Genomic DNA, 22,758 nt, shown 5'->3' with positions numbered 1-22,758 from the left:
TTGGAACTAAACATTGTTTTCGACGTGTCCTACCTAAACCTATTGTTACGAAGCCGATTTGTGGTCTGATGAAATTTTTACGACACGTCGAAAACAATGTTTGGTTCCAAGTACCAAGAAGTACCTATTTAAAATAGTAGCGTCAGTTTAGCCATCCACTACGTATTACTTATTAATTATTATAAAGGAAACGTTGTCAGTCCATATCCTGACTCACCTCGTGTCAAAATGTTTCTTGAACTTACCCGTTGAATTCCCTTTTATAATTGACTAAAAATGCATTTTGACTGCCTTTGCTATATGACGAAGAAATAAACCATAAAATATTTGGGGCTCTATTTGCTCCATAACTTACAGAGGTGCGAAAGAAGTATCTATTAATTTAATATTTTGCATTCTATGATATACCGATTTTAGCTTCCTAACATTATATTGTTTTCTTTGATTCTATTTTCAACTGTTACCAATGCATTCAAAGGAATGTCTGATCATACCTTATAATATTCCTCGCCTTGTAGTCCGTGATCGTCCGCTAGGTACACCTCAATACCAGTATACATTTTGTCCGAAAACGTGAAAGATTCCTCGCTAGTGGCTAAAGAATCGCCTGGTGGATAAAGTATTCAAATTTTAAAAACAAATTGATTAAAATATTTCAAGACTATTAAACCTTTTTTTTAAATGCGTGAAAATACTTTCTTGTCGTTCATCATATATTACAGGCTGCCGAATATCATGTGTTTCGCCAGGAGCGGATTTACTTACAATATTGGCAATCTAGACAAGCAATGTGAGCGTATATAAGGCACCGTAATGTACGTTTTACTTTTAGTTAATTATTGGCTTTTTTGAGGAAATATACATCGGCCGGTATATGAATTACCGCTTTGTGTTAATAAAATGGCGTCACTTTGCTCATCCTTAATATTATTATCACGCTCGGCGGTAATTCCTTAACTAAGTTAATAATAAAAATGATTTGATATGCAGAATACGCTGGGTTGATCTCTGCCCTGGGTACCTACTTTAGGCCCTAGTCGCTTTTCTTTCATATGCCTATCAAATATATTTTCCTGGCGGTCTATCATAAGTTGCGTTCTCGCGCGCGAGTCCATACTTGAAGTCGCGCTTGATGTATGGAGTCGCGCGCGAGAACACAACATGCTAGACCGTCTGGTAATACTTACTAGAAGGAAATTTGGAACAAGGACAGATGGGCTTCAAATTATCCGTGAACCGCATGTACAGTCTGAAGGGCAAAGTGTTTTGAAAGTGTTCTGAAAATAATAACAGGACATACAGGCCTATTCGGATTTCGAGATAATCACAAGATCTTGAGACGATTTAGAGATCAACTAGATCTACATTAGATATCGACTAGATGTGACTTGGATATCTAAGTCATAACTTGTCGAAATCGTTCAAGAGGACCTCCAGAATCGCGGAAACCTCAAATTTTACATATCTATCTTACAAATATCTTTAAATTATCCGTATCGTAACTTGTTGAAGTCTAGTAGAAATCTAATTCAACACCAAGACCAAGACCAAGACCAAGTGCGGGTAGTTCGAAAAACTCGCGCGGCTAGAAGATGTTGATGTCAACTTGAGCCAGTCTTCTCCGAGACCACGGGGACAACGCCGTCCTCGAAACGTCGGAGGTAAATCTTAAAACTTAAATACGCGATTAAGTCCCGTTGTGCAGTTTGATAAATCTAATTCATTTTCCGAATCGAGCCGTAAATTGTTTATGAAGTAAATTTAAGTCTAAGTGATTTAATATTGGAAATATTAATTCACGTAAACTTAAATTCGCATAGGCATCATGTTTAATAAAATAAAATAACAGTACAAAATAAAAACTTTTAACTTTGGTGTTATTAATTAAATTAGTAGTTCATAATTGAATAAATTCAGCTTTTTCGCTTTGACGATTTAATTGGCCTTTTTTTTCAATAAGTTTTCAAAATAATTTAAAAGTATTTTTTAGATTTTAATTAATCTGAAATCGTTAAAACTTTTGGTGTCAATTAAGCTTTCTCATTTCAATTGTCAGTAACGAAGTTATTTGCAATTGTTTTTGGTACTACGTAAAAAAATACCATTATATAAAAGTTATTTGTATAAAATGTCAGGATTGGAAAAAGCCTAATTGAATGTGACGCCTTATGCTGTTAAGATGAAGAAAACAGTCAAGTGCGTAGTGAAAATTCCAAAAACAAAAACTTCGGTAATTATAATAATTTATGTATATAGAAAACTAACTTCTGCCCGCGACTTCTTCTGCGTGGAATGACGATGATGATGATGATTGATAAAAACCACGCTAATGTCCTTTCCTGGGATTCAGACTATCTATATACCAAATTTCATCTAAATCGGTTTCGCGGTTTAAGCGTGATGTAACAGACAGACAGACGAGACAGACTTACTTTTGCATTTATAATTTAAGTGACCTTGAAGAGAATCTTGGCTCGTACCAATGAGTTTTTCGGAACTTATGTACGAAATATCATGTGATATTTACCACTTGCTTTTCGGTGAAGGAAAACATCGTGAGGAAACCTGCATACATCCGCGAAGAAATTCAAAGGTGTATGTGAAGTCCCCAATCCGCATTGGGCCAGCGTGGGGACTATAGCCCAAGCCCTCTTGCGAGTGAGAGGAGGCCTGTGCCCAGCAGTGGGACGTATATAGGCTGAATAATGATGAAGAGAATGAGGCAGGGTCATTGGCAAACAGTGCATTTTTATCACTCGACTGTACAGTAGTGAGGGCAAAATGATGAACGATACTTAAATACCAGTTTATTGCGTAGGTAGTAAAATTTAAACAACTGTTTTAACACGATATAAAACATTAGGGCCTACTTCAAACAAATTCAGACTGTTTGAAGCTGCTTCATATTTAGTTTCTAGATAAGTCCCTCATGGGTCATTTCATTAAATAAAGAAGTTTCAACTATGTAGTGTCTGAAGTTGAGAGACTCCAGAGACAACTACCTTCTGTAATACCCGGTTTCATGTCAGAAAATGTACTTTAGCAGTTCTTGTTTGGAAAATATAACTCTAAAACTACGTTAACGCTGGCGCTAGTCCACACTATTGAAGTTTGCACAGAGTGTTGTTCAAACGTGTCTTACCTATAAGGACATCACTCTGTCACTCACAGCACTCATCATCAACAAAAAATATTACTTATAGAAAGACAACTAGACGGCATGTTTTTTAAATTAAAAGTAAAAAGTATTTATGTTTGTGTTTCTTTTCCAAAAGAAAATTAAATCGTTAACATTTTACACTTTGCACAGATTTGAACACATAAAACAAAAATTAAATTATAAAAGTCATGTTTTCATAGATATTTGACATTAATGATGACATGGCCACACTGTGTCTTTGCAAATGCCATACAGAGCATTAGCAAAAAGAATAGATAGTATAGAGGGGTCCTGTCATTGTAAATTTTGTAGTCACTGTAAATTTACTGCCATCTATCGACACACGACTAAAACTCAAAATGAAAACGTATAAAGTTATCAAAAAATGTATATATATGGATAAATGATTTTATTATTTTTATATCATTTTGATCCATGTTCATTCACTGATATCTATGTGTTAAAATTGTTAAATATGAAACGGTGTCGTCACGCCATCTAGCCGAGGATAGGCTAAAGGTGTGTGCGCCATCTATTCGAGAATGACTTTTGCTTGAATTCCGAGGCACGTTTTTTCCTTAGACTTTATTCGTCTTATACGAAGTTACATATGTCTTTAGCATTAGCTTTGTCATTTTCTAGTAATGAAGATAATTTAATTAACAAAAACATGTCAAAAACAACTTAAAATCACAATTAATCTAAATGTAAACTATTCAAAAATAAAACTAAACTAAACTAAATCTAAACAAAACCGGCCAAGTGCGAGTCAGACTCGCGGACGAAGGGTTCCGTACCATTACGTAAAAAACGGCATAAACATCACATATGTGTTGTATGTGAGCCCTCTCAAATATTTATTATATTCTGTTTTTAGTATTTTTTGTTATAGCGGCAACAGAAATACATAATCTGTGAAAATTTCAACTGCCTAGCTATCACGGTTCATGAGATACAGCCTGGTGACAGAGAAACAGACGGACAGCGAAGTCTTAGTAATAGGGTCCCGTTTTTACCCTTTGAGTACGGAACCCTAAAAAGGCCCCTGCTAATGCTAGAAATCTGACGTTGTGAACATAATGGTGTACAAGGAAAGACGAGTATATTCTTGCGGTACCTATATTCTTACCTCGCGTCGTGCGCTCTTGATATGACATTGATATATCGTTGCATTATCCTAACCAAAGATACATTGATTGAGTAAGATGCGTGAACCCCAGACAATTTCGTGCTTCGAATTTGACAGGTAAACGAGATGGCGCTGTTCAGTTCCATACATTTTGCGGTAACTCTGATTGTCAAAGGTTGTACAACGCCATCTGTTTTGGATGTCAAACTTAGGGGCAAGATTTTTTCTTAGAATTTACCTCTCTATTAAAATCAATTCTCTTTGGTCCTAACTCTATAAATAACTAAGTTTCCGTATTCAAGTTGTTTTAGAAATGAAATATGAAGTAGCAGTGAAGATGTGATGTTGAAATCCCAGTATTCATCTTCATATGACACATGAATTAATTCTAAGAAGAAAATAAGTAAATATCAAAATATTTCGTATAGCGAGAGAAAGCTTGTGTATTATCAGTTGGGCTTGTACAGTCGCCAACCGATATATCGGAGCGGCCAAGGTGTTCACAATATCTGAACACGCACTCTAACTCCCTGACAATAGAGGCGTGTTCAGATATTTGTGAGCGCCTAAGCCGCTCCAATATATCTGATGGCGACTGTACCTATGTGGCTACCACCAGTTTGGCACTGACATAAAAGCTATCGAGGATGTAACTTACTGTCTATCCATGTCGCTCGCTCGTACTCGCATATGAGTGCAAGCGAGACGTATATGTCAGTTTAGACACTGTCAGTGGCTCACGATACGGGTACTATAAGTGATTTTCAAAATAGGAGCTACTTCTCACCATGTTCTAGAAGTGTGTAAGCATGTATAGTAAGCTGAGAACGCGACGTGTTCTTCACTCGCAGCGTGCTCTGCGGATCCGATGTTGACAACCTAGAGAACAAAGTAAATGTGTAATAAAACTATTGAAACGGATTATATAGCGTGTATTGAATTCATCCCGACGTTTCGAACCCTTTACAGCGTTCGGGGTCGCGGTAACCGAAGACAATATTAAACCAGGCTAAGGGATATATACGGCCCTTCAAACATGTATTATATTTTCGATGAGTAAGACTGACATTCGATTGCCATTTTTGAACTGTCAGCCTGGTAAAGGGTTAAATCGAACAGTATTTACAAAAGCTTTATTAAATTAATACGAGATTTATTTATTTATTATTTAAATACATTTACACGGCATTACAGCATATGCCAATACACCGCATAATTAAACTAATTACGTATTACAAACACCATAAATATATATAAAGTAATATACAGGTAAACATTAAAAGTCAAATGCAAGTGCTGGAAAGCCTTTCATCCATCATCTCACAAAACCTCAGACACTCCCGGCACACATTCGCCCATCTCCACGCAAACAAGTCACACTCTGGTGCTGATGTCAGGAGTGCGTTGAGCAGCGATAACGCGCGGAGGAGTGGCGAGTTTCTGTGCGATACTGTGCGCGCCGCCGGCACGGCCAACAGTGGACGCGTTCGCGACCTCAAATAGACTCGAGGAATATCCGGGACGTACAACCTCACGACTCGAGCTATCAGTTCCGGGCAGTCCGAGTCACCGCGCAAAGAGATAAAGTTGTTAAGACCAGATGATGGCTATCATGCAGCCTGAAGCTGTCTCATGTTATCGATACCCAACTGTTTTATTCGCGTATGGTAGGGGTCAAATTGAGGCCAATTATACAAAGAGGACCTTTAGTTACCGATTTAACCTACTCCCCTCCTCTTAAGCGAAAAAAACATTTTTTTTTTATATATAAATCGTCAAAATTTGTTTCTATAGGTACATTGATAATCATCAAAACAGTTTTCAGTCAAAATTGATTAATAACATGACAATAGATTCTGATCTCCAGACCAATATTTTGCAAGGATTATTTACATACATTCATATTTTTCATATAACCCAGTTACCTGCAAAAGTAAGGTTAGCACGGTTCATAAAGAAAACCAAATCCATGATTTCTTGGAAACTATTAAATTTGGCTGAACATACTTACATGGAACTCAATCCGGTAGCTATTGAGGTCCTCTATTGCCTTCATTTGATCGGTGCTGAATGTGAAACCGTATATGTGTGATATGAACTATTACGCTGAACATTCAAAAACAAAATGAATGTAGATTAAATAGTTACAAAATCTACTTAACTTAATAAGATCTAGGAATAATCATACTAAATAGTAGTTAAAACTTTGAACAGGAAAGCAAAAGCGCCATTCATTATAATAAACTCTCGCAAAGTCTCGAGCAATAAGCTTTAAACTGCTGCGCTCCTTGGGGTGTTATTCCCATCTCTTTAACTTATAATATCGAAAACGCATTAAATGAATGCTTGCGCTCTCTCTAGAGCGCATATTTAAATATAAATTCAAATGAGTTGGAGAATCATTGAATTGGGACAATATTGCTATTGAATATTCGTTTTTCCACACGGATGCTAACGCTGAAATTTCAATCGTATTTCAGTTTATCGGTATGCCGAGCGTAATTCCAATTATTTTGAAGAGACAAGAGTTATCGTATCGTACTCGGCGACCTGCTGGTTGGTCTATACCTACTTGTGCGTTTTAGGACGTGCTGCTGCATCGGTGATTTGATTGATCAATCAATCGGCCTGATTCGAGCTTTAAGATACCGACTGTAAAATCAGGTAACTTTAGTCCACAACTTACAACTATGGTCCAAATTCAAGTTCCAGTAAAATATGTTAAGTATTTTTCGAATTGTGTTGATTTTTATAATAATTATAATATAGAAAGAGCATTAGTGTATCTAATAAGCTCTAAAATAAATGTAACAAGTACTTGTCATAAAGGCTTGTTTAGAATCAACGTTAAAAACTGGAACACAGTTGTAACTACTTAAGGACTATAGTTCCTTGATTTTACGGTACTTACGTCAAAAATTTGCTAAAGATACGATATGGATCGGATATGTCAGTGTCAAAAGTGACGTTTTTGTTTGAAGAAACGTCACTTTTGACACTGAACTAGAGTCAGACCAAGAATAGTCTGCAGCGGATTTGATAGCCCACGCAGTGCAAGTGTTATTTTAAACGTCAAACTTCTATAAAATTATGACGTAGAAATGACACTTGCACTGCGTGGGCTATCAAATCCGCTGCAGACTTTTTTTGGTCCGACTCTATCCGATCTATGTCGTATAGAGTCTGTTCGGAAAGAGAAGAGTCGTGAAATGTATTGGGCCCCATACATTCCACGACTCTTCTCTTTCCGCACAAACTATATTCATATGTTTATGTGTATGTTTTATTGTGTCTTCATGTGTTGTCATACGTTTGTATTAAATACATTTCTTCCTTAATATCCCATACATTACACTGTACCTTACTCGAATTATTTTCGTACATCATAAATACAATCTAAACCATTGAAGATTATACCATTATGGCATTATACGCATACTCTAAAAGAAGGCAACTTGTATTTAAAATTTCAAAAATCGCTGTACCACAAATCACATTATATATAATAAAGTAAAAACACTCAAATAAAAATTAATATAATTAATTTTACTGTTTGATCTAACGAGTATAGGCTTTATCCAATTTGTTTCTAAGATAAGGTCCCTTTTCCCTGAACACTGACCGTGTAACTTCGTAGTTTGATTATGCTATTTATTTAGCGTGTTTGCCCTCTACAAACACTGTACTCGAGAGTACTTCAACCACTATTGATATTGTTCTTACCTGACTGCTCGTAGCATACAAGCAAAATGAACCCTATTTTAAATGAATGATTATTAAAACTATCCTATCTCCACCACATCGGCGCTTTCAAAATGAACCTTAATACACAAATAACAAAGGTTAAATTCGAAAAAAATAAACATTCATATCTCAATCTTTTAAATGAACAGGCCGGAAATTAATTCCAAATTTTAGGGAAAATGTTACATGAATGAAGAAAACAGTTACATCGTCAAGCACTTAGAAATATTTATGAAGTTTTGTGAGGTTGTGAAGGTTTGAAAGGATCTCGGTCTTCGTTTAATTAAATTATCTTTGAGTTAGGAGAGGTATGTTTGCGTAGGACGCCTTCTGTTCCCTTGCCTATTGGAAGTAGCAAATTAAACTTTCATTGATACAGGCTTAACGGATACCTGTGCTTCCGCATAACTTGAACACCCTTTAATTGGAGAAAACGTATCTACTGATTTTGTTTACCGAATTCTGAAGGTGGATTTTATGTTTTTAAAGAAATTCTTTACAATGTGACAAATCACCAACTTACGAGCGGATCAGATTTTTATGTTTTGTAGGGGAAAATATTTATTTTCAAATCTATAATAATTTTACTTATTTAGTTTGAGTCTCTACGCTAAAGTACAGTCAGCAGCAGAAAATGCTAAGCGGGCGAGGTGTTCAAAATGATCTTGACGCGACTTTATTGCTAAGAGAATAAGAGCGTGTCAAGGTAATTTTGAACACCTCGCCCGCTTAGCAACTTCTGCTGCTGACTGTACGTGAGTAAAAGGAAAATTTGTATAGTGTTAATATGACTCACAAGCGCTTACATTGGATATAAGTAAATGTTTCATGATTAATTTTACCACTATTTTTTTAGAATATTTGACATGTAATTCATGCCAAATTGTAACTGATACTCGTGATAAAAGTCTTGGAACCATGAATAGACAGACAGATGGATAGAATGTAATGTAATGCTAATTTAGTTATGTGGAGTATGGACTACGGGAGATGCTACTCTACTCTTTTTTGTTAGCAAAAATATAATTTCGCACCCAACGTGCCCTCTCCTCTCCTCAAAAAGACGATTTAACTTTTCTGAAAATAAAATGTACATGACTTATGAGTAATGTAATTATGTACATGACTTTACAACAAAATAAATGAAATGAAAATATTAAGATGCGCGAAACCACAAACTCGCAAAAAGTAAATTTAGGCACAAGCTTAAGCTCTTAAAGCTGCTATGTAAAGTGAACCACAGTGCAAAATTTACTTAAAATGATTTCTCTAAATTGGTACCGTCAATTTCTTCGCCAACTGCAAAGTCTAACAAGTCTCTAGAGCCCACAGCTTTAAGTTTCTTTGGGGCTCATACATGCGGGTAAATTTAATAGGCGAGAAAATATATGACGATTAAAACTTTGAAGAAGACGAAGGAGATAGAGAAATTTATTCTTCACTGTGTGTTTTTTAGGGTTCCGTACTCAAAAGGTAAAAACAGGACCCTATTACTAAGACTCCACTGTCCGTCTCTCCGTCTGTCTGTCCGCCTGTCTGTCACCAGGCTGTATCTCATGTACCGTGAAAGCTAGACAGTTGAAATTTTCACAGATGATGTATTTCTATTGCCGCTATAACAACAAATACTGAAAAGTACGGAACCCTCGGTGGGCGAGTCCAACTCGCACTTGTCCGGTTTTTTTATTATTATTGTGTGTCCAGTCCAGCAACATTATGCTAAGCAATCAAAAAATAATACGTTCGAATTGGCCTCTTCGTTTTAAACTAAATACTTACTTGTTAGTAAATTTAAAATTATCCTCAATTTAGCCCTAATTAGTTAGGTGGAACACGTGATGGAGTTCTAATGATGGGAACTTAACGTAGGTATAGTCTGTAGATTTGTAACTGGCCCCGAACTGTTAATCCTTTGTCTATTGTTATTATTATACCTGCAGTGATCCGCGCCTGGCAATGAATACACAATAGCCGGAATATTTCTTAAAACCTTGTAAAATTTCATGCAAAACAAAAAGAAATGGACGACAGTTTTCGCTTAATTGTATTACCAATACTTACTCCGGTTTCCAGTAATTACAGACCGGACGCTTCAATCATTCCATTAGCTTTCAACCATTTACGTCCGAAGACTTTTTATTTACCAGACCTGCCGTCTATTATTACGGGGCTAATGAGTATCCTTTTTATGTTACGAGCAAAAAACGGTAACATGACGCACGCACAAAGATCTCGTTATTCGAGAAAAAAATAGCCCCCAAACATCCTACTTTAGCCTTAGAACTCTTTTAAACCATAGTTCAGATGTGAAAGATTGACTTTTCTGCGACTAACTGCGTATTTAAGATACGGGCCTGGAAATATTTGTGAAGAATGGTAGTTTTAGTTATCCATTTTTCTTAATTTATTTTAAAAAAGCAAGATCAGCAATGCGATTGTAAAGGACCACAATATATCAAAGGATGAAAGCTTCCTACCGACGTTGATTTAAAAATGAAATTCATGTTCATTTTATACATGAACGTGGAGGTGGTGCAGTAGAACTGAAAAACCTTTGTTAACCCTTTACCGGGTAGGTAAGGGATATATATTTCCCACATACGACACTTCAAACATGTGTTCTATTTTCGATGAGTAAGACTGTCATTGAACTGTTAGCCTGGTTAAGGGTTAACTTATGTTCCTTTGATCACAAAAGATACCCAACAGTATTTCAAAAAACCTTTCAATGACTGATTTGCAATTCCAAAAACGTTTAAACCTTAATCAAATGCTGCAAAGGAGCTGACAGAAGTTGAAGAACTACCTTCGTATAACATTTAGTTGCCAAAGCAATTTCCATGATTTTGGAGTCTTCAGAAAGTTTTTTCACGTAATAATGTGCCCGCGTTTTACTTTCATTTTCGTTTGAAATCTTTTATTAAAGTTTGGTTTTGTTACAAACTCTCAATAAGAATTATAAAAAAGCAAAGGTATTTTAAGACACCTTTCTTAGAAAGTTAGAATTCTTAGAAACCTTTATTATGTGGGGTCTTTATGTCACTATAATTTTGTAGGTGTAAATACTTAAATATTTGGGTGATTTGGATTTGGTCTGATATCATGGAATCATTGATAGTTTTCGAAATAACCCGACATTTTGAAGTAATGCGGAATACCCAAATACACTTTATTTATTTTTATTTTGGCTTAAATCTATTTTGAAGAAAGACGATGTGTCTAACTAAACACGTCATGTGTAACACAAGGTGTTAAAATTGTAGGTTTGATTGGCCTATACATAGCAGACTGTGTAATGTTAAAATAACCTGATAATGTACAAAACACTTTAAACTAGATTGCTTACGTTTATTGAAAGAAAGCGAGGCGAACGATAAAAGATAAAAAGCTACTAAAGGCAATAGGCAAGGATGACTTTTCAAAGCGCTAACAGATTTAAACTTGCTATTGGGGGTTTTTTGAATTGTTTCGATGAGTACTAGTTGCCTGTGGAAAGAAAAGTACAGTCAGCGATAAAAGCTTGTACAGTCAGCAGCAGAAGTTGCTAAGCGGGCCAGGTGTTAAAAATGATCTTGACGCGACTTTATTGTTAAGAGAATAAGAGCGTGTCAAGGTAATTTTGAACATCTCGCCCGCTTAGAAACTTCTGCTGCTGACTGTGTACTAAAAATGTTTTTTTTTTACCACATAGTGGATTCAAATTCCGGCAGCGTACAGTGAGTCACAAACTGCAGCACCGGCCCGACCACCTCAATCCACACGTCCACGACGATGGGTTCTACGTGGTCCACCTGTGAACAAAGATAATTATAGTAATACGTGTAATGTTACGGTTGGTTCAAAGTTACCTGAGAACACTTAGAAAGTGGGTATCAACATTGTGGTTGGTTGCAGTGGTTAAATCTTAAAGTGGTGGATCACTATTTTACTATGTGGGAAAAGCATCGGTAATTGAGTTTATTGATATCTATTTTTTCCAAAAGTAAAAATTTTACTAAAATATAATCGACTTAAATGTGTTCTACTCGTAGGGTCATTAATAACAACATACTCAAAAATATAATCCATGCGCTAACGGGTTAAATTGAAATAAATGTAAAAGATATAATTGACCTAAAATTGTACTCATAAGTACACGCTTTGGCTAGCGTGCAAATGCATTTAGCTGTGGAACGTTACCCACACACCCGTTCATATGACTTTTAATTCGTACAATTCATTAATTAAAATGTTGTAATAACCAGTCCACATATACTCGTACCTGAACGAGTATCGGCCTGATTCTGTCTACGATACGATATGGATCGGATCTGTCAGTGTCAATGCCATGGACTCCCGCAAAATCACCGTTTAGCATGAGTTGCCTTCTCACGCGACTCCATATTGAAGTCGCGCAAGATGTATGGAGTCGCGCGAGAAAACGCAACTCAAGCTATGAGAGGTTGTTACTGCATTTCCGGCCTTTAAGATGGAAGTACCCTCTCTTCTTGACGGTTTGAAGTCGTAACGATCCAGAAATACCACAGGCTGTCGCCTGGTAGTATACCTTACCATCAGCATGATCTGGTCATAGTATAGCCCCCAACAGTCCGCGTACACCTGCACGAGTATGTCCACGCTCTGACCGACCATGCAGATTCCTTTAGCCGGGGTACACTGAATCGCAACGCCCGGCGATCGCACGTCGCCCGCCCATCGGTCGCCTCCTGCCATTCAAAATAAAACAAATTTTACCATGGGGTTATTGGTACAGGTCAATATTTGATGACTGTAATTTTTTGTACGTCAACCACGTCTTGTCTTGAAAGTCTTGAAACAGACGATTTTAACTCGTAAACCAGATAAGTTTTTCTTTATAAAATTTCCATCACATCTCCCGTTGCCTATTTCTGGCCAGTTTGATGGTGATATATTATTTCACTGGAATCAAGGTGTCAGAACAAAATAAAATACGAGAAGCCCTATTTACTTTATTGATTTAAGTCTTAGAAAACCATGTGCCCCTGAGTTTGATAGCAAAAGAAGAAGGCGTTGTACGCCGACATATGATTTGTGGTAACTGAACCAGAGAGGGCACAGTACCTATAATATAGAGGGAATCGTACCTGCCATATAACTACATTACTACATTAAATACAATCAATGAATCTTTGGTAATAATAAACTAAACTTGAAAATTATTTTATAATAAAAGTAAGAAACGATATTTTCTAAGTATCTTTAAATATTTTTCTGTGGCTTTAGAACAATAGAACAAGATTGTTTTTACACAAAATTTTAAACCTAAAATTTAAATTGTAAGGTCTTAAGGTTCTCAAATAATAACAAACCTCCGAAGATCGAAACTCTCCAGTTTGAGCCTTACAGGGAACATAAAATGTGATTAATCGCAACTAAAAAGAACGCGAGCATTCGAATAAAGACTCCATCAACAATTTTGTTGGTTTAATCCAACAGTAAAGAAAATTAACCGTTATAAATTGTACGATTTGTGATTTTTTTTGCAAAAAAAATCTTTTTACTGTAAAATAATGAGAGTTCTTAGCAAAGGACTCGAGTTCCTACGAAAGACTCGGTCGTTTATCAATTTGAGAAGATCTCGATTTTCAACTTAATTATAGGTAAGAGTCTGAAAAACTGAGCATTACACAAAAAAATCTATTTGTTAGAATATTGACATAGATTTGTAAAGTTTTAGTGCCAATCCAGTTTAAGAAACCCTGTGTAGAGCAAATCCTCCTCAAGCGTGAATATTTCCGGAATGGAAGCTAAAAGAAAGTCTTTGAAAGTTTCATCCAACCAAGACTGGCTCAAAGAACATGATTTAAACGTAGAAATGAAAAAAGTGAACAAGTGAAAAGTAAATTTAACTTTCTGAGACCCAGAGCCAGTTGTTTTGTTTTTTAATTTAGAACTCTTAGTTAGTCAGTAAAAGTTCAGAATAGATTGTGGATTATGCACAAAATTTTGTACACAAGATCTCAGGAGGTGAAAAGTAGTAGAAGTACGGACACAATTTTAAAGAACTCTTAAATAAAAACAGTATGGTGGCTTTTTTTTTAAGGCTATTGAAATGGAACATATGGTGCAAATAGTTTTAGGTACATGTACATATTTCGGGCTATTGGAAATTACGCACAATTCGTAAGTAAAATCATTTTATAACTATAGTTTTAAATAAACTTTTAGTAAGAAAGTCCTTTTTGGAAGTGGACTAATAATAGGTAAATCTAACTACATATAAAAAAATATGTTTTTTTTATAGCTGAGAGTAAAATATTGTCACATTTACTATAATCTGCCTCGAGAGAAATAAGAAAACTTGCGATATCTATTTGTTGAGATATCTATCTACGACATTTTTCACTTATAGTTAGACCAAGAAAAGTCTGCAGTAATTTTGATAGCCTACGCAGTGCAAGTGTTATTTATACGTCATAATTTCATAGAAGTTTGACGTTTAAAATAACACTTGCAGCGCGTGGGCTATCATAATCGCTGCAGACTTTTCTTGGTCTAAGTCTAATTACCATCCATGATGATGAGCATAGATTCCCGAAAGTCTATAAGATAATGGCGTAATACACTTATCGTTTAGCCCTTGATGGTTTGTCCTTATCCGTCATTTTGACATTTATGTTTTATAGAAAGGGACACAATTTAACAAAGGTTTGCTAAGTGTTATGAATAAGGGCGTAAGTATATATGAGAATCTGAGAATCATCGCGGTTTTTGAGAGATTAACCTTGTTTACAAAAACGAGGCATTTTTGACATCGCTATACAATACTTCTCATTCAGACATTATAGACAATCAAGCCTGTTCTATTAACTACTTTCACTTTATGGTCTAAAGTAGTTAAGCATATACTTCCCCACATGAAACAATATATACAATAGAAGTAAAAATTACATAACATGGTGAAGAAATTATATAATTATGGTCTTTATGTCTTTGGCATAAGATTTAATAATGTAGTCGCGAAGAAAAAGAGTCTTATGAGCTCAGATATAATGGTCATTGTTATGGCCTGCTTACAGTGCTTACTAAGGAGGTTTTATTATTAATATACATTAATGAGAGGCAATTACTTCGCTTTGATGAAAACCGCTGGGATCGCACAGCTTAATTCATAAATGTGTGAGGGTAATAATAGTTTTCACAAGTCTTTGAGAAGTTACAACAACTCTTTATTGCACACCTCACATAGTTTACAATAATTTACAGTAACATAAACAAAGGCACAAACACACAGAACGCATACGGCCCCGACACTATCATGAATCTGACATGACTTGTAATGAAACACCAGCGTTTGGTCCAGTCCGGTCATGATAGTCTCAAATCTCCCCACACACTTATCAGTATTTTTATCAGTATTTTACATCATTAATTTTCACGGGGAGTTTTATGTTATTGTTTTCCTAACCGTTTGGCTTAGTTTTGTTATAGAATACGCTTTGAAGAACACAAAAAACCTAAGTATTCAATCAACGGTTCCAATTCTTCTAACCTGTCGTAACCATACTATATTGTCGTACTCGTAACTCTATGCTTGATGAGACAGAAAAATGGAGAAACAGAGATAGGTAGTTAGAAAATGATTTAGGGTAGTGGCACAAAAGATAACCGACCCTCAGAAGATGAACGTTTGGCTTTAAAATCTAAATAATCAAATCGCATGATTTTACACAGAAAAGATTCTTGACTAATTCCTCTAACGTTTTTGTTGCTCAGGATTACATATATTACCTTATTTCATTAAAATATTTGCTGCAGTTTGAACATAAAAAAACATTTTGATTTATTTAATCTGCTTTTATATGATACCCCACACGTGTATGTGCAATGCATGGTTTGTGTATAATACTCAGTATTCTTGTCTTTGGATAAGTAGTTGAGATGCAATTAAAAGTTTAAAAGTATAATATTACGAAACCAAGTGGTTAGGATTTTGCTGACTCAAACAGCCCTGGGTTAATTTGCCTTTACGTATGAATGTGTGTATAATCTGTTGAGGGCAGTCATCAATCGCTGTGTGTTTGAAAATGTTTTGACGTAACCGTGGCAACGAATATAACAAACAGTTAATGTCAGACAGAATGACAGACTGAAAGGATTTGCTTCACTCATTAGTGTAACTAATATAATATTATACATATATCTAGATCACGTCTCACATCTGAAAAAACGTGCAGAAGAAGATAGACTCTGACCACGATAGTCGATAAGTTTGCTCAACCTGCGTAGTAAGAATGCATAAATATCTCAATAAGCTCCATACTTGACGTACTGAAAGAACTACTGCTCGGGTACTGAAGAGAGAACGGCTCCCAAGGAGAAGCTCCCTGGTGCCATTGTTGATGACGAGGATTTAACACTGGTGATATGAAAGAAGAAGACGAGTACGGCGCCTCGTAAGACAGTGTGATACCGCCGAGCCGCCTAATTCCGGCTTGCAGATTGCTACACCCAGTGTTGCACTGTATGTGTCGTGCCTGCATTACACCGCCACGGCTGCTAGAGAGGTGGAGTACATATCTACACCAGAAGACCGGTTACACGCTGAAGGTGTTCCAGTTTCGATCGCGCCACTACGTGCACTTCAACTCTTATGTGATGCGCGTGCAGCGACCGCTGCAGGGGACCATCGCGTGCGCAGTTTTCTGGCCGAAGGGTGTAGTGTTTCGGAGGTTCCGCGAATCGGACACAAGAGTAGACGATTCAACGGAACCACGCCACCGTTCTGTCGCCATAATACTGTTTAATTTTAAGTTAGTGAAATTTATAATTATGTATGTTAGTCTGTGAAGTATGTATCTGTGTGCCTTTCTTGTCTAAAAATAAATGTTTTACCTATTTTATTTATTTTTTGTAGCTCTTATATATTAAAGTGGTTAGACTCTAATCGGTCGTGGGAGAACTCCGTCTTTCTAGAGTCTTTTCGGAAAGAGAAGAGTCGTGAAATGTATTGGGCCCCATACATTCCACGACTCTTCTCTTTCCGCACAAACTATATTAGGGTGACCATCATCGTCCTAGCACCGTCCCGGCATTTTGCTACGGCTCAAATTTCCATAGTAAAAAAGTATTATTTAATTATTGTTAACAATTGAAAGTAAAAAGTATTTTTTTCCTGTATGGCAACTTTTAGAAAGGGACAGAGATTTTCTTTAGGCGTCGCATTCTGCATGCTTTTCTTTTTTCTTCAGAGTCAAGTGAAAATAAACTTTAAAGCAATGACAATAGAGTAGGTATACTTCACTTATTGACTTAAATGCCAGTAATAACTCTTGTTAGCATAAAACCTTGTTACGTACTTTAAATGACGGAATGAGGGATTAGAATGATGCGCTCCACTCACTATCAGTATAATGTCATTATTTTGACATTACTTCAAAAATATTAAAAATGTTTAATAACTTCATTATCGTCCATCAGTCTTTCTGTCATTTCTGATTCCATTATTCTAATCAATTCACTGTCAATATAGGTCATTTCTAGTATCATTACTTTGACATAACTCCAATACTGACGGAAATTATTAAAATAAACATAATTACTTGCCGTCATTCCTTCAAAGTAATGTCAGTATTCATGATAGTGTCGGGGCCGTAACACAAACACAAGACAGAAGTTTTGTACTAAAAGGTTGTAGTAGAGCTGCTTCTTTCTAATTCCGATCAGGTTAAGCGCAAGCAATTTAATTAAAAAACTTTCAGTGAATAAAAGCTTGTTTTTTAAGTGCCTTGCTAAAATGTTCCAATCCCCACGCGTAACATATTTTAATTGGGGTACCTATTTCACACGATTTTTGAAGTGGAAAACTTCTTTAGGCGTGTTGGGCATTTTTTGATATGGGAAAAAACATTGAAATCGCGACACTGTTACCATTACCGTAACCGACACCTCTGTATATATGTAAGTATCTACATGTCGCAGAATGGCCTGGATCATCAGATTATTGTCTATTTGTGGGCATCGTAATGGCTAATTAGTCTTAGGGTTCCTCGAGACAATAAAACAGTCTAGATTCAAATGAGACACAATATAATTCCACGGAAGTCAATAAACAACATACAACGTTCTTGTATTGCCAAATCTCTAATCAAAATCACTAATTAGGTAATCAAAACTAATATTCAGAAATCAATGCGTCTACACGTGTCAAGGGTCGATAGGAACTGTCGCAGGGCACAGCCCGCGCGCCGGTCCTGGCGCAGCACTTCAGATTAGGTGACGTCATCAGGCTTGACCCGTGGTTTGTGCACTGGGTTCCCGACATACATATATTGTGTATGTACATACGTACATAGATTTGAGATGGAAAAAAAACCATTGAACTCGCGACACTGTTATACCGTAACCGACACCTCTGTATATAAGTAGTGTAATTAATTTGTTAATTGAATACAGTCATTATTTTTTTTCCCAAATGTATAATATTTATAATATAGTATTAGTAATGTAAGCCTGACCTGTAATTTATATTATGAATAAAATACATATCGCTGCCCCAATATTACATCTTTATCGAACTGAAATTTGAACATTGTCATAGTGACATGAAGTCGAAAAATGAAATATGAATGTTACATATTATGTTTACATTTTAATAGTCGAAACTATCTTTAAAATGTAACATAGAACCCTGTAATATTGGGGCAGCGATATATTGGCCCCGTATACACGAGAGTTGATTTTGGGTGGAAATACATTGATAATAATAACTGTTTGTAATTGTTTAAGTTTTTACTTCTGTCCGCACTCCCGGAGTGCCACATTATTTTTTTTCTGATAGAGTTTTATATCGACACAAAGAATTGGATTTGGGATGTGGCGTCTATAAATCCTTCACGATATTGCCTGTTACGACTGCCCATGCCGAACAGCTCAGGGTTGTCACTTTACAATTTGTGACAGAATATTTCTATAAGTAGTACGTCTACCATCAGTTTTGACAATGACAATACGCTCACATCTAATACGTAACTTACTTTCTATGCATCTCGCTCGTACTCGCATATTAGTGCAAGCGAGATGTACAGAAAGTAAATTACGTAGACGTGAGCGTTATGTCAATGTCAAAACTGGTGGTAGACGTATAGGTAGGTACATGTTGACACTATCAGGCTAATTCGTGTTTTAGTTATTAGATATGTTTCCAATATGATACTGATCTGTCAGTGTCAAAAGTGACTTTTTTCGTTGAAATCATTCACTTTTGACACTGACAGATCAGTATCATATTGGAAACATATCTAATAACTAAAACTCGAATTGGCCTTGTTTTCTTTACACCCAGTCGCAGAATTGCATGATCACTTTGTACCTAATTGCATTGCATGATCAAGGTGTTCATGGAATTTTGCGGCTCGCTGTACATGTAAGTATGTAGTCTCGAGTTAATTTACCTTTTATTAGAGCAAGTACTAATAAAACATTCCACGATTAGGTATACTGAATTTGCCAGAATTGGATTGGGTACTATCATTCGAAATAAATAAATAAACAGAGATCGAATATATTTCTGAAACGCTACAAAAGCTACTTGTAGTCTTACTTAACGCTAAATTATTGTGATAAGAAAAGCCATTTATGATTTTTTCGTATGGAGGTTTCGTCAATTTGCGAGTCATCCATCCAACTTAGTTATACTATTGGCGCTTAGCCAGGTTGTCTAAACCTTTGTAATCGCCACCTAATTGTAATCTACTAAACCGCAACACTTAGTGGTTATAAAAGTTAATAGGTAATTAAAAGTAAATAGTGGAATTTGAATGAATGTGGCAACCCTAGTGCTCACATGACCCATCCAGTTTAATTATGCGGAACGATTGAATGGATTTCTTTCAGATCATTCGATCGTTCGTTCATTTGAGGTTTTTTTACGAGCAATAATATTCATATTTATATCGTTCGACATTTTAATAGTTCAATTGCTTATTGATGGGATTTAAAATGAGAGAGCACCAGATCAGAAACTACTGAAGTTAAAAACAAGTCTTTAACAAAAAAACATTCTAAACACTCAATCAAACCCGATTTTAAACATATTTTTATCTTAAAATGGTTGTTCAAAAACAAAGTATACAGATTATTTAGCATTTTTATTCTACATTTTATATAGGTAGATTATTAACTAAGATAACCTTATAACGATTAGTTCTGTTTCTTCAAGTTGTTTTTACCTAACTTTCTTCCCCGATACGATTTATAACGTTTTGAAACATTTACTGTAATTATTTAGTTCAACATGTTTAAATTAGCTGTGAAAGGGTTTATATACCACCAAAACTGAATGTAAGTTAAACGCCATTTTACATGCCAAAATACGTATTCGAAACGTTGAAGTTAAACATAACCTATACCTGCCTCTCAATTTGTAAACCATTACCTACTTCTTTATTACGATAATAGAACGATGAAATTAAAACGATACTAAAATGCCGCAAAAACTATTAATCTATGCCCGTTTAAAGTTTTCTTAAATTAAAACACTTCCCAGGCAATAAGTAACCCGAAATCGAGTCGGTTCTTGGTAATAACTTTAATGGTCTTCATATTTCCAGTTAGTGCAGTCATAATTGACAATTGATTTGCATAAAATCTTAATTATGAAGACTCGGATAGGCAGTGCGAAAAGAGAGTTTTTTATCACTACTACACCTTATAAAACAAAATCCCGCGCCGCGTCTGTCTGTTTGTGTGTTTGTTCGCGATAAACTCAAAAACTGCTGAACGGATTTTCATGCGGTTTTCATCTATCAATAGAGTGATTCTTGAGGAAGGTTTAGGTCTATAATTCGTTAACCCGTGCGTAGCCGGGGCGGGTCGCTAGTGTACTTATAAATCTTCACATTGGATGAGGTTTTGCACGCCACTCCTTTGCTGGTAAATAGGTAGTCAGTTTACATACTGTATAATATCTATTGATGGCCACATGAAGTGTGATGTTGTCTTCACAGCTAGAAGTACTGCCGTTGTTGCCAGCAACCGGTTCAATGGCTACCTACTAGTATCTTTTGAATCACTAATTATGATTGAATTCGCATTATGTAAGCAATTCTTTTGTGTACGATGAACGCTAATGATCTTGCGGGCTTCGCAACGTCGATCGCAAATTACTTCTACGTGATTATGAAAGAATTAAGCAATCTTCCGAATAAAATTAGCTACGCTACGATATTACGTTTAGGAATAGACAAAGAATAATCAGAGAAACACTATGTGGTACCAAATGTTTTAAGTCTCCTCTTTTATTTCGAAGGTTTTGAATCTCAACTCGTAGGTATTAATGAGAACACATTCGCGGACACGAATGCTATACCATTCGCGTAGTTTTTTGTTTTCTTTGAGCTATGACACATAACGTGACTAACCGTCCGCGAACGTGTGAACATCTTGGGAACTATACACAAAATAGAATATGATGTTTACCAGTTGCTTGTCGGAGAAGAAAAACACAGTAAGAAAACTAGGTACTATAAATATTATAATGTCAACAAGGCTTAATTTCCTGCCTAGGTTAAAAGGTCAGATGAGTTCATGCTTTCGCAAAACCCAGTGCCTGTGCCATTTCTTGGGATAAAGCTGCCAAGTCTACTTTAAGCCGGGCTCGCTTTTAGTTCCGGGTCTACTTTAGGATGCAAACAGCAACCAGTCAAGAGAAGGTATTTGTTCCAAGTTTAATTCCCGTTGTGTAAGAAGATCTCACCGTGTCGAGGACATAATTATCCTAATACGATATAACAATAGAGCAATAAGGATATTGAGTATTGAATAACGTGGCGTAGAATTATAGCATACTTTGGATAATTTTAGGAATCAATCCTGTTCAGTAACGATGAAAGCGCTAATGACCTCGCGCGCTGCGCTCTGTCGATCGTAAATCATTACGCCGTGATTTCGGGAGGAGGGAGGGGTTGAATAATCGCTTCAATACCTACATTCAGAGCCATCTAAATCTGCTATTCAAATCGCTTCGCAAACCCGGGAGTGCCGATCAACCGAAACCGAATAAATGCGTCCTCTAATAATTCTAAGTTTTTACAAATATCAAGGTCAAATTACACTAGTTCTTCCTAAAACTCTATTTACTGGCACTCGTGCATCAAATGGGAGTAACTGTAATATCAGTGCATGACATGTTATTTAACTACGCAATGTTGCAATATTACCCTAGTAGCAATGGGCATGAATTAGTTCATAGAAAGTTACACATTGATAAATTTTGGGATATTGTTTGAATTACGCGAGCACTCTGTATTACGTTAGCTAAAATTATAATTACGTATATAAAATTAGACAAATATTTTGCTAGAGATGAATGTTATACAATAAGAATAACTATAAAATTTAAATGTAAAAACCCTACGTTCAAGTTATTTATCATTATCATGGGTAACTTTCGCGGTAACCGAAGACAATCTTACTAACCATCTCAGTTAAACGGTAGGCCTATCTACTGTCGTATTACAAATTTTGATGACTATCTGCCCGCTCTAGGCTATTTGAGGAATTGTGATTCCCAGACGTATACCCAGCTTGTAACTGCGATCCTTTATCTTATGTTGGTCACGTAATTCCGTTCAACAGAAACTTCGCCGCTTTAACGAGCTTTCAACTTGTTATAGCATCGCTCAGTACTTTACAAGCCTAAGCAAACTATTATATGAGTGATCTCCAATTCTGTACAGTTTTTATGGGTATCTAGATCAACGTT

The 22,758-nt window shown here is 36.0% G+C and overlaps 1 protein-coding gene and 1 long non-coding RNA gene across 2 annotated transcripts in view; one reads left to right on the top strand and one right to left on the bottom strand.

The window, feature by feature from the left end:
* Positions 1 to 22,758, top strand: part of LOC134796436 (uncharacterized) — a 266,691-nt gene that overhangs the window by 133,060 nt on the left and 110,873 nt on the right. The gene's annotated exons all lie outside the window — the stretch shown is intronic.
* Positions 1 to 22,758, bottom strand: part of LOC134796336 (uncharacterized) — a 127,812-nt gene that overhangs the window by 12,455 nt on the left and 92,599 nt on the right. The window contains exons 23-27 of the mRNA XM_063768476.1: positions 12,585 to 12,739; positions 11,718 to 11,824; positions 5,077 to 5,168; positions 1,188 to 1,277; positions 495 to 607 (exon numbers count right to left, since the gene is read on the bottom strand). Coding sequence (XP_063624546.1) covers positions 495 to 607; positions 1,188 to 1,277; positions 5,077 to 5,168; positions 11,718 to 11,824; positions 12,585 to 12,739 — 557 coding nt within the window. The remainder of the gene's footprint in view (positions 1 to 494; positions 608 to 1,187; positions 1,278 to 5,076; positions 5,169 to 11,717; positions 11,825 to 12,584; positions 12,740 to 22,758) is intronic.

The sequence above is a fragment of the Cydia splendana genome, chromosome 13 (assembly GCF_910591565.1).
Source record: "Cydia splendana chromosome 13, ilCydSple1.2, whole genome shotgun sequence".
Taxonomy (NCBI): domain Eukaryota; kingdom Metazoa; phylum Arthropoda; class Insecta; order Lepidoptera; family Tortricidae; genus Cydia; species Cydia splendana.
Note: the sequence above shows the minus strand (reverse complement) of the source record. Positions and strands in the feature narration are given on the sequence as shown.